Source organism: Lactuca virosa, chromosome 1 (assembly GCF_052849685.1).
Source record: "Lactuca virosa cultivar CGN04683 chromosome 1, Lactuca_virosa_CGN04683_v6, whole genome shotgun sequence".
NCBI classification, from domain to species: Eukaryota; Viridiplantae; Streptophyta; class Magnoliopsida; order Asterales; family Asteraceae; genus Lactuca; species Lactuca virosa.
The window spans coordinates 124,197,823-124,211,077 of NC_136426.1; the positions used below are offsets into that span (position 1 = coordinate 124,197,823).

General features: G+C 34.3%; 1 protein-coding gene and 1 long non-coding RNA gene across 4 annotated transcripts; one reads left to right on the plus strand and one right to left on the minus strand.

Annotated features, from left to right (window-relative positions):
- Window positions 1-7,584: 7,584 nt before the first annotated feature.
- On the minus strand, window positions 7,585-9,207 carry LOC145157649 (uncharacterized). Of its 3 annotated transcripts, XR_013737197.1 has the most exons (5): window positions 8,967-9,207; window positions 8,617-8,819; window positions 8,496-8,538; window positions 8,348-8,411; window positions 7,585-7,989 (listed from the first exon to the last, which is right to left on the minus strand). It is a non-coding gene; the product is annotated as an uncharacterized LOC145157649 (long non-coding RNA). The 3 variants fall into 3 exon arrangements; XR_013737196.1 differs by having other exon boundaries at window positions 8,617-9,207; XR_013737198.1 differs by having other exon boundaries at window positions 7,585-8,241; window positions 8,617-9,207.
- A 1,056-nt stretch (window positions 9,208-10,263) lies between these two features.
- Window positions 10,264-11,947, plus strand: LOC145157658 (G-type lectin S-receptor-like serine/threonine-protein kinase LECRK3). The gene has a single exon (XM_079076670.1). The coding sequence runs from the start codon at window positions 10,367-10,369 to the stop codon at window positions 11,681-11,683; it is 1,317 nt and encodes a 438-aa protein (XP_078932796.1). The 5' UTR covers window positions 10,264-10,366; the 3' UTR covers window positions 11,684-11,947.
- The last annotated feature ends 1,308 nt before the right edge of the window (window positions 11,948-13,255 follow it).

A 13,255-nucleotide genomic window follows, 5' to 3' on the forward strand; every position in this document is an offset into this window, starting at 1 on the left:
CATTTATTTTGTTCGTCAAAAAAATATGTAGAAAAAAAACTTCTTACCTTCCTACCAAAAAAAATTTCTTACCGGATCTATATCCTATATATATATATATATATATATATATATATATATATATATATATATATATATACATACTAGCCGTCTACCTGTGATAAGCGTCGGGTACAAATATTTTTTTCAAAAATAAGTTTCTAAAGACGATTAGTTCTTTTGCGCAAATAGCTTACTACATCTAAACAATTATCAATAAGAGTTATGCTAGAAGAAACGAAATCAATAAAAGTTAAAAATAAAAAGTTAGGATTCTTTACAAATACACATGAACACATGATTGGTTGTACATTATTAACCCTACAAAACTTCTTTATACACCATATTTTATGTATAGACTTCAGTGTCGTTGAATTGTTCGTCATGGTTCACTAATACTTTCGTATTAGCACGTGATATCCTTTTGGGTAATGCCACATAAAGTTGGCATTGCGGAAAAACCGATTTTGGAAGATAAATAAATACATTTGAAATTGTTTGCAATACTTCTTTATACACCTCGTTTGATGTATAGACTGCACTGTCGTTGAATTGTTTGTTAGGGTTCACTAATTCTTTTATATTGACACGTGATATCCCTTTGGATAATACCACATAAATTTGGCCTTGCAAGAAAACCGATTCTGGAAAATAAATACATACATTTGGAATTGTTTGTCCTAAGCTTTATTGATTGTCATCGCAAAACATTATCGAATTAGAAACTGTTTTCTCTGCCACATTAATGAGAACATGTCATCTTCAGACATACATAGAGAAATCTTTGGCAAAAATACTCTCTTTCCAGCATGCATGTTGACCAAGAACTATTTCAGCATCAATGACATTGTATCCTTAAAAATAGGTATATTAAGTAAAATAAAAATTATAAATGTGCTTTTTAAGGAAAATAACAATTTTTTTATTTTGTGATAAATGGTCATTTACTCGTAAATGCCTTATTCCGAATTTGATCCTCGAATTTCGGAGTTTTTTTTTCCTGCTTTTTTTCATATTTTTGTTTCCAAATAAACATCTTTACTTTACTTATGTCGAAATATCCATTTTAAAGTGTTTAATGTCACCATTTTTCCATCAAATGTCTAATTTCACTCCATAATATCATATATAGTTCGTATTTATTATGTTTGTTTAGGTTTTGTTTGACTTAAGTAAAAAACAATTTTTTCTCGATATTTAGAAATTGTTAATCGGATGTAAGACTCGTTTTGAAATTGTAACATGCACGTTCGGTTATCGTGTTATGTAATTTTAAAAGTGAATAATATTATGAAATATTATATAATTATGAGTATTGAGTTCTAACAGATAGTTTTTACTAGAAATGAAGTAAAACTATGTTTAGAATCACTCGGAAAATATTGGAAGACTTATGAGATTCCAATCTAATATTAAAATTTAACGAAGATATAAAATTTGAAATAAGTAAAATTTTATTATTGAAAGCTGTAGAGAATCTCGTTAGAAATATTTAGGCGAAAACCTCATCGAAATCCGAGTTATAACGATGAAGTTATGACCAATCGAAGATCCACGACAGAACCGGCACGGCACCGAATGACGTAAAAAGTGAGTTTTTGATAAACTACTTTTTAGCCTTGTTGATCTAAATGAAAGTCGTAGTATTTGTTAAACCGAGAATTTTGATAAAAAAAGACGCCAAAATCTGACTTCGTATGAGGAAGTTATGATTTTTCTAAGTTTCAGCTTAGCAGTAGACAACTAAAAACTCGAAGTTTAGATCAAGTGATTTATAGCCGACACAACCTAAACGAGAATCGAAGGTCTCTTCAATAATAGTACAACGGTAAAAAGACAGACGAAAACGGACATCGGATGAAGAAGTTATGAAATTTTAACGGATTTTCCTGTCCCGGTCTGTTAAAAATAATAATATTAAAAATAAAGTCAAATTTAGCCGACGAAGTCTAAACGAAAGTTGTAGAGCATAATTTTCCCTATGCGTGCATATAAAGAACGTCAAAAACGGAGGCCGTATGCAAAATTTATGGATTTTAGAAGTTCGGGGCACAAAAATCAAGAAAAATCTGAAATCCGAGGAATTTCGCATGGCTGGTGTTCGGCCACGTCACCCTCGTCCGGATCTCGTGTAACACCCCAAATTTCGAGGCCAAAAATTTCGTTTTTAAATTACTTAATTCACAAATCAGTTTACCAAAACATCATCAATCTCATATTACTTGTAAAAACATAATGTCATGTCTCAAAACCATATAATCAAGAACAGTGTAAATCAGAGTACAATCCCATAAATCTGGTGCAGAAACCATGTATGTGTGTGATGCGCTGCTACACCGCCGACTCCTTCCCCTTAGACGAAGAGGTACCTGAAACCAAAACTGAAACTGTAAGCACGAAGCTTAGTGAGTTCCCCCATCATACCCATAGCACATAATCTTTAGTATTTTTCAACCGGTAACCGGGAGCTACCCTCCCCTTCGGTATCTTTCAACCGGTAATTGGGAACTATCCTCCCTTTCGGTATCTTTCAACCGGTAACCAGGAGCTACCCTCCCCTTCGGTATCTTCCAACCGGTACCCAGGAGCTAACCCCCCCTTCGATATCTTCCAACCAGTATCTGGGGACTATTCCCCCCCCCCCCCCCTTATCCCTATCACATAATCCATAGCATAAACATATTGGTTTCATGATCATAACATAAGCATACTGAATCATACAATAACAACATATATGCATGCGTGGGTTTTGTCCACCCCTTCGGTATCTTTCAACCGGTAACTAGGGACTAGTGCGCCCTACTACTACTAGCACATATCTCAGCACGATCATATCAACCAGATAATTATCACAAAGATAATCATCTCAACCATAATCACCTACTGGTGGGTCGGCATTGGTGCCGTAGACCCACCCCTACTGGAAGGTAACTCACCTCGTAAGGCTGACTGCTGAAATGCTGATCGGGAAATGTCTGACTGCTGCTCCGGTAACTCCCGGGCTGCAATTCCCATAAAGACACTTAGTCAAACACTACTAACTAATCTTTGGGTAAAGTGACTAATTTACCCCTGATCAAGGTCAAAGCCTTGGTCAAAGTCAACTTCCAATTGACCTGACTCGCCAAGTTGGGCCGCCAACTCGTCGAGTCCCTTTCGTTTCATCTGACCCCCTCCCGACTCTACTCGTCGAGTTTAGCAAAGACTCGACGAGTACCCTTCTATAATATCATCGAATGAACCTTCATCCGACTTGCCGAGTTGTATGAACAACTCGTCGAGTTATCCTTCATCCTATGAACATGTCCAGTCTGCGACTCGCCGAGTTGTATGAACAACTCGTCAAGTTCATCTTCAAAAGTTGGGAGATTGCCTTGGACTCGCCGAGTCTGTTCATACACTCACCGAGTCCTATGATTCCCAGGTCCATGGTTAAGTCTAATATGTTGAGTCACTCCCCTGGACCCCTCTAAGACCCTTCTAACACTCAAATGGGTCCCTTTGAACCTCAACAGACTGGGGACTCAAGCCCTGGACTAGCCGAGTTCCAAGAACAACTCGCCGAGTCGATGTTGTTCAAGTCTTATTTCTCCATTTCTGATGTACAACACTTATCCAAAAGATAGATCTGGGCTTCTAAGATCGATCTAGCACGTAAAGTTACGAACTTTACGTGCATGCATGGGAGTATAAGCTTAATGGACCCAAAAATGAGGTCTAAAGGTGCATGTGGCTCTTTATGGCTACAAAGTTGGCCACTTTACTCCATGTAGTCCCCTAAGGACCCTGGATCTGGAGTCTTAACCCCCAACCATGCTTGCACTCATGATTGACCACCAAAAGTGGTTCCTAAAAGCCCTAATTCACTCCAAAAAGGGATCTAGAACATGAATGAACAAGGTATAAGCTTTATACCTCTAAGGAACTGTAGATGCTGCACAAACTCAAAATCTTCTGGTTTCCTCTGGGCTCCTCAAGCTTTTCCTTCTTCCTTGTGATCACAAACCACCAAAATCACCAAAAATGGCCTTAGATCTCACAAAACAATTAGGGTTTCAGTATGAGGTGTTCTGGGAGCATAAAGGGACGATGGAGGCTGCATTAAGACGTTTAAATAGGGTGCAATCCCTCAGATTTAGGGTTTTGTCCAAACAGCGCCTACTCACCGAGTCAGTCTCCGACTCGTCGAGTAGGTCACTTAAACTTTTCCGCGGATCCCGTCTCTACTCGACGAGTTGGGCTATCAACTCGTTGAGTCCCAGAGAAAATACATCCAATTCTTAAATAAAATACATACCAGAAACCCGGTGTTACATCTCGCCCCGTGTCTGCCTCGTGTCCGAAGCAGCTTAGTCCCCGATGCGCTGTGCAGCCGAGACTCCGATGCGTGTCCGGTGACTCCTCACATCCGAGGCGTTGGACCAGTCCGAAGCCGACGCGTGTTGCGCCGGTGTCCGAACCTCGCACTCTCCACCTGGCCTTCGCTGCTGCTGCCACCTGCCCTCCTCCGGATCCGACCTTCGCCTATAAAAGGGAGGCTACGAGATCTCCCGGGTAATTTTTAGGAAATTGCCACTTTTTACCCCAAAATCAATATTTTAGCTATTTCGACTTCCCCCGAAGCCCCATAATCATTTTCAATACCTGAAACACGCCCCGAAGTGCCCAAGAAGCCCGAGAAATTTATCTTTTCGGTTTGAAGCTCAACCCTCGCATGGCCCGGTTTTCAATAAAGCTCCCGGTTTTCATTGAAGAAAGTCAATTATAGTAACGAAGTGTTGCCCAAATTACTATTTTAACCCCCGATTAATTCACGGTGAGTTCAATATATAGGAACAATTGTATGTTATGTGTTATATGTGCTATGTGCTTTTCAGTGTTATTATTTCGGGTTATTTTCCCGTGTTATTTTTATTCGCTATTTTAATAGCAAAGTAATACCTTTGACCATGTGATCAGTGAAAGGACTTAGATTCACATTGGTACTGGTATGTAGCCTCTGGCCATGTAGAGCATGTCTCCGTAAGAGAATGACTTCTATTCTATGGCATTGGCAGAAGGTTAGACAGGGTGTGAAAACCTGAAATCTACCAAATTGTTTAATCAGAAATTGAATATGTTCTGTGCCATTTGGGCTGAAGTTTTATTGATGTATATCAAGTATTGAAATCGTTATGTCTCATTGATCGTATATTTTTGAATCAAGTCATTGATTGTTGTGGAAATCTTATCACATGATTCACATATGTCTTTGTTGTTCCTTGTTCCTCTTTGCTTCTGCCATATTGAAGTATATATATATGGCATAACGTTATATTGTATCTATTATTGAACTCACTAAGCGTCACCGCTTACCCCTCTCAATGTTTAACAATTGCAGGAGATAAGTAACCAGTATAGTCTTATACTGTTGCAAGATTTAGAATAGTTAAGACTACTTCTTTGTATTTAGTATTCATGTATGTATATGAATAATAGATTCATGGGTAGTTATGTAATATATTAAACTTAAATAGTCGGTTTGAATCCAGTCCTTTGTAATCAAATTATCAATGTAAAATATTATTTATGAATATGCATGTAGCATGTTTTTGGAGCAACAATATTGTGAAGTATGAAAGTTTGGGTCTTTTAGAAATATGAAAGTTTAGAAAGGGGTTCTTTCAGAAATTCTCGGGGGTTTTTTTTCAAACTCACAAATTTCAGAACATTGGTCTGGAATTTAGGTCCGTTCCAGAAATGTTAGTCTGATTTTTAAAAAAAAAAACAATTTTTTTGGTTATTTTTCTTTAAATACACATTACATTACATTTAGATTATTAAAATTCAGTTAAAAATAAGACACAATGTATTGACAACTATCACTAAACATTAATTCTAGTTTAATAATTCGTTATATTTTCGACGAACAATGTATTTAGTTGAAATCTATATAATTAATATTTACTTTATTATAATTATATAAACTTTTGTTAAATATTTAAATATATATCATACTAAAAAAATTAGTTTGAAAGTTTAAAAGAAACTACCATGATTTAATACTCTATCCGTCCCAAAATTATAGTCCATCATTCCTTTTTGGTTTGTCCCAAAATAATAGTCCACTTCTAAAAATAAATAATATTTTTACCAAAATACCTCCTCATTATTACTTAACCAACTAAGCATTTAATGGAAACCTTAAATGCAAAGTAAGGACAAAACTGTCATTTTATTATATAAAGTTAATGGTAATTAATATTTCATTAATTTGTGTGTTTTTTGTCTGTGGACAATAATTTTGGGACGGAGGGAGTATGAAAAATGTAAAAATAAAATATAATCATATATTATTTTGATGTTATAATGGAAATGCTATTATAAAAAATTGATTTATTCTATGTAAAAATTGTAAAATTTTCAACGAAAAATGTTTGAGAATTTTTAGTCGATTAATATTAAAAATAATAGCATGATAGCCATTAGATGATATATCTTTTTATGGACTTTATAGTAAAAATCCTAAGTAAGAAAAGTTCTTTTATCATTTATCTTAATATTGAAGGGTAAATAAGATACTTAAATATAAGAAAAAAAATTAATGAAAAACTTGGACTTTTAACATGCTCTTTTTGGCCAAAACAAAAAAAGAAAAAAAAAAAGAAAAAAGATAATGACTTTTCCATTGGAATTTCTAAGGTATAAGTATTTTTGTAACAGTTTATTCTTAAAGCAATAACAAATAATATATATTTTATTTGATGGCATTCCAACAATTTGATATATTTTTCAAATTTTTATAAATAGTACTAATCATATAAGATGTAATAAACAAAAATAATTCACCCCAAATCCCCAAAATATATAACAAATCGCAATAAAGTGATGTTGAAACATTTTTTCCACATCAACCCTTTGCTGCCATTTCATCTATATAACCTTTAAAATGTTAAATCACTTTAAAGAACAACAAAGCTAAGATGAAAAAGAATATAATCACAATACATAGTAATGTACTTTTTGCATGAAATAGCAATGCACTTTTATTTTCTGCATTAAACAACAATGTATTTTCTACATGAAATAACAATTAAATGAGAGTTTTTTAATTTATAAAATGGCGGATTTGTTAGCTTTCGAATGACATTTAAAATGGCAGCTTTACAAGCTTTAAATTGATAGTTTCTAAGCTTTAAAATGACAGTTTTGTAAGCATTAAAATGACGGATTTTTAGCTTAAAAATGACAGATTTTTAACCTTTCAGAATGACATCTTTATGAGCTTCAAATTGACAGGTTTTAAAGCTTGAAAATGACAGTTTTGTAAGCTTTAAACTGGCAGATTTTTAGCTTAAAAACGACATATTCTTACCATCTAAAATGACATTTTTTAAGCTTTAATATGGTAGTTTTTTGTGGTTTATAATACCAAAATTTTAGTTTTGTAGATATTTTACCTTAAAACTACTGTCTTTAAGCCTGAAAAATGGAAAAGACTTGATTTTGGTGCTGGAGAGTCTATATTAGTTAATGTCTGCTGGCCAATCAAGACACACATCACCATTTTTGAAAAAAAATCACAATTGTATCATTTCCCCCTTCTTTGATTTCCCCACAACCTATAATTACATCAATCAAGATCTTCCAAGTAACTAACTATTAACATTCGTACATATGTGGCTTAGATTTTTTGGGGTTTTCGACAATTTTGCCCCTTGCACTTTATATTGATTGGGGAATTGGTGTTCTCTGTATAATGTATTTGCCTTTCCAGACTGTTTCTCCTTTTGGTTGGTTGTCTTTTGCTAAGGTCTCTTATGGTGGTTTTCTATTTTTTTTTCCTGTTTTGGACGTTTTTGCCCCTGGTGCTCCTGTTCCCTTGGAGCTGCTCTCTTACAACTTAGTGGTTTGGTCATTTGACATAATCCCTTTAGCATACTTTCCTTAGCCATCACAAGTTGTATAGAGCTAAAAAAAGGGAACCAAGATCAAAGCAAGATTTAAGAAAAGAAAAGGAAAAGATACTATGCAAGATTAGAGTGAAAAACCCAAACCATCAACTTCAACTTTAGTTGATCATGCACAAGCCACACGCATGTAATTAGTAGTATCTAAAAAAAATCCTATAAACTGAAACTTGATGTACAAAGTTAAATTAACATAATTTCCCATATTGAAAAACAATTGTCATAATATCTCTTGATTTACAAACTTGTAAACCTGAGAAAGTATAGTACAAATGATACAGTTCAGTTTTGTTATATCATAAGACGTTTAGGACAAATGATGAAATTCCTACAAATATATCCACAAGAAGATGATATACCTGAGTTGTGAAATAACGAACAATCCAGGTAATGATTTTTGCTCAGTGACATCTCACATTCAATCTAAATAAAGAGTGAATGTGTCTAAAGTTGCTTAATCGAACTAATAAACATAAAAAAAAAAGATATCTAAAAAGGAATTCTTACCCGTTGCTGATGGTGGTTCTGGAGAAAGAAGCTTGTAACATACCTGATCAAAAATCACAAAATCAAAAAACAAAATACCTTTAATTTCTTAAATGTGGTATTTAAAAGGAGATAGACATACCATAACCATGACGAGGCTGAGAGTAGCATGTTACTAAAGGAGGTGGTGCAGTTTTTGTGGTGGTGAACATACGGTGGTCTAGAGAGTGATAGAGAAGAAGGGTAATGGTTTTAAAAAAAAGATAAAGAGGGAGGAAGAGAGATAGATGGTGCAGACCAATCATCAATTCAAAATCAAGTAATCATTCGAAAGCTGACGAAAATCTTGTGCAAAATCAGGTTGATAGCAGACCAACAATCAATTCAATAGCAGAACAAAATCAGTTCAATAAATTAAATTAAATGTTAAATCTTGTGCAAAATAGAAGTGTGTGTTTGTATGTGATTAAAAACCAGAAATAGGAGAGATACCTATTTCAAGTTTATATGTGATAGCAAACGGGAGAAGAAGAGAGGCTTGGAAGTGAACCATCCAATGGAGGTAGTACAACTTACAAAGGGTCGACATGACGGTAGGATTAAGTGGTGGCGGCAGTGGACTGTAGGGTTTATGGTGAACGGGGGAGCATAAGGGAGGCGAGACACGATATATAGGAAAAGGAGGCGAGATTGGATAGGAGAAGCTAGAACTCAAAATTCGATTATTATAACAAAATGGGCGAAATATTGGGGAATTATTGGAGGAACGTGATGAATGCCTCTTTGACCAATTCAATTGGCTGAATTTAGGGAATGTTTGTTTAATTTTAACTAAATAAGATTTCATTTTTCTGCAATGCATAAAATAGGTGTGGCTGATGTATTAAGGGTTATACCTTTTAAAATTTAGCATTTTAAAATTTAGCATTTGAGGCTAAATGCTTTTTTATATATATATATATATATATATATATATATATATATATATATATATATATATATATATATATATAAAAAAGTTAATCTAAACAATTTTTTTAAATGAGTTATTAGGTTATACCATTTTTCCACCACATAAATAATCCAAACATTTGAAAAAATGATGGTTCAACTTATAGGTTCTTTCCACCGCATACACGAATACAATTATTATTATTATTATTTTTTAAATTGGCACTACATAAAATAATAAACAATTTTATAAAAACAAAACTTAAATAAACAATCTCAAACACCCTTACCATGTCTATAATTTCAAAAAATATTAATCTCTTTACAAGATATTAATTATATTATTTAATTTGACCTGTCACTAAAGTAATTTTACTAATAAAAATTTTTGTAAACTATTTACGAAATCATTTCTTATGTAAAAATTCAGTTTCGTAAATTATATAATTTCAAAAAAATACATCTAGCTATTAAATATATTATTATTATTATCTTATAATAAATATATAAAATATGATCATTTTATATGGAACATCTCAACTTTTTGATATTTTTGTGTTCATCTTTTTCTCAAACATTCTGAAATTGCAAAACGTTTGTATTATTTTGAAAAATAACATCACATATGCACTATGCAAGAAAAGGTCATTGTTTAATTTTACGTCTTCTTTCCGGTTGGCTGATTGTATCATTGTATGTTTCCTGCCGTGTATGTGGGTTTCCTTTGATTGACATGATACCAAAGAAAAATCAAAGGAAATGGTCAACAATTGTCATTACAAGGAAAGGAACCATAAAGACCAATCTGTATTTTCTGCCCACATGAGACTTTTTGCATTATTTGTAGACTCAAAAAGTCTTTCTGTTGACCTTAAAGCAACATCTTATTATTCATTACATCCTCATTTCATCATTGTTGTCCATCATTCCACTAATTTCATATGGCTCCAGCCCAATTGCGACTCGTCTTCCTAACTATTGTCCTACGTTTAGTAGCTGCACAACAGAATGATGGTTCTGTATCTGTTGGTGCATCACTCACAGCCACATCCAATCTTAAACCATGGCTTTCATCTTCCGGTGAATTTGCCTTTGGGTTCCAACAAGTTCAAGGGACCGATAATTTCTTGTTATCCATATGGTACGAGAAGATACTTGACAAGACCATCGTCTGGTATCCAGAAGATGGTCGGATGGTGCCTACAGGATCCAAAGTTGAGCTACTTGGTGAAAGTGGACTCGTACTCACGGATCCTCAGGGCAGAGAGGTATGGAGATCTGGATCCATTTCCGGTGTTGCATCAGGTTTTATGAATGATACAGGTAACTTCGTGGTTTTTGGTAGCAATTCTCGCATCTTATGGGGTAGTTTTGATTTTCCAGCAAACACCCTGTTGCCTACTCAGGTTATGAAGACAGGTGGAGGGATGAATTCAACAATCAGTGCAACAAACTTCTCTGGTGGACGATTCCAGTTACGTCTGCTTCAAGATGGGAATCTTGTTCTTAACACTCGAGATACACTTTCCGGAAATGCTTACGGTGCTTACTATATCAGTGGCACTTACGATCCCTCCAATTCAACAAATTCCGGTGAACAAGTGATCTTCGATGCAGCGGGATACATGTATATATTGAGAAGAAATGGCCAACGATTTGATCTTACTCCAAGAGACTCATTTCCTTCTGGAGATTATTATCACAGAGCTACTCTAGACTCTGATGGGGTTTTTCGTCAATATTACATCCCCAAGAATCCCACCTCCAATACAAATTGGGAAGTTATATGGTTCGTGCCAGATAACATATGTGTGGATATAAATGATCCTTCGAACACTGGAGCTTGTGGGTTTAACAACGTTTGCGGTTTTGATGGTAACCGGCCAAACTGTGAATGCCCACAGGGTTTCTCATTGCTTGATCCAAATAGACCCAGTGGTGATTGCAAGCCTGATTTCACTCCAACATGTGATGAAGTTGACTCCAATAATGGGGGAGACATGTTTGATTTCATCGAGCTCCATAATATTGATTGGCCATTTTCAGACTACATGCACATGAACCCGAGTAATGAACAGACCTGTAAAAGTTCCTGCTTGGAAGATTGTTTCTGTGCTGTTGCAATATATAGGGACACCCAATGTTGGAAGAAGAAGCTTCCACTCTCTAACGGGAGGAAGGTTGCTTCAGCTAATGTTAAGGCGTTCATTAAATACCGTATAGGTGATCAACCTCTTAAAAACCCTCTAGTACCCTAGTATCCTAAGTGTACTCATAGTACGCCCCGCGTACTAGCCGGCGGATCCAAAGCAAACATTAACCGGGGTCATGATAAAAATATTGAAAATAAGAAAAATAAGAAAAAAAAATCTTAAATTTGAGGTCTTGTTAAGGTTTTTTAAGCAAAAACAATGGTGTCCAAGGTTTTTAAGTGGAGTGTCACTATATAATTCTATAAAAAAAATATATTTTTCTATTAAAAATTAGGATGGGCCCACCATCAAGTGGGGCCATGCACCCCACTTGTTATATATTGCCTCCGCCACTGGTACCAGCTAGGGACCAAAAGATAAAGATTTTGCATTAAAGGGCTAAAAGTGAAACATACCAAATTAGGAATGTTATATATATATATATATATATATATATATATATATATATATATATATATATATATATATATATATATATTATGTTATGGATGATGTTATTTTGGATTTATTAGATAGTTTATGTATTGTGGTATTTTATGTTTTATATAATGTGGTATGTATTGTTTTATGTTATTTGATGTTTTATGTAATGTGGTATGTATTGATTTTTGTATTTCTATTAAATATGTATTTTATAATATATAAACAAATATCATATATAAATCGTTTAAAAAAAAGTATTAGCAGCGACACATTTAACGACGTCGTGCACCAATTGCGACGAAGCCTGCCTCCGAGGAGCCTTGTCGAAAAAACTTCGACCGTGGCCAAAATATCAATAGAGACGATGCTAATAGCGACGTCTGAGGCTTTTAGCGACGACACTTATTAGAGACGACATTAAGTGCAACGACAATTGAGTATTAGGTATGAGGTAATAGCGATGACTTTAGCCATCAATTGCGATGTTTTTTGTCGTCGCCAAAGGTAAGTTTTTTTTGTTATGAATGTTAAATGGTGAATAGTACCAAACCTCGATTGTGACCGAGGTGACACGCAATATACATGCAAGCATACAATACACCACAATATACATGCAAGCATACAAACATTGTCTTTCAGTCCACGACTGGTTCGCCCTATTGTCTTTAGCATAAAGCTAGTCTGCACCTAGCTTTTAGCATAGCGTTGGCCCGCATGAGTATCTTGGCCTACCGCACAAAAGATAACCACCATCAACTCGCTATGAAATATGTCGACAAATATAACAAATAGACACACAAACAATCCGACAACACATGCAACTGACTAAACTGTAACGACCTGAAAATTCATTCGTCAATGAGGTTAGTTTTCCGTTACATAGATAGTTCTGCTTAAATTTATTTATGTTATAATAAAGTTTTAAAATGAAATAAACAAAATAAAATAAGGATTTATGTGCCACTTAAGTGAATTATAAAGTTTTAATTAAACCATAAAGAGAAAAATACAATTAAGTTAGTGATGGAATTTATGTGATAGTTAATTTAAACTAAAGTGGTTAAGATGTTATAAAGGGAGCTACAATACAATGTAAGTCTTAAATCTACTTTAATAAATGAATATTCATTTTGTCACATGTCAATCTCTTATAAATTTTGACATTTGTCATTTTATGGTATTTTAAAAATAAAT

Bases quoted from the DNA above. Each gene is read 5' to 3' on its own strand.
- LOC145157658 (XM_079076670.1), top strand. From the start codon at position 10,367: ATGGCTCCAGCCCAATTGCGACTCGTCTTCCTAACTATTGTCCTACGT.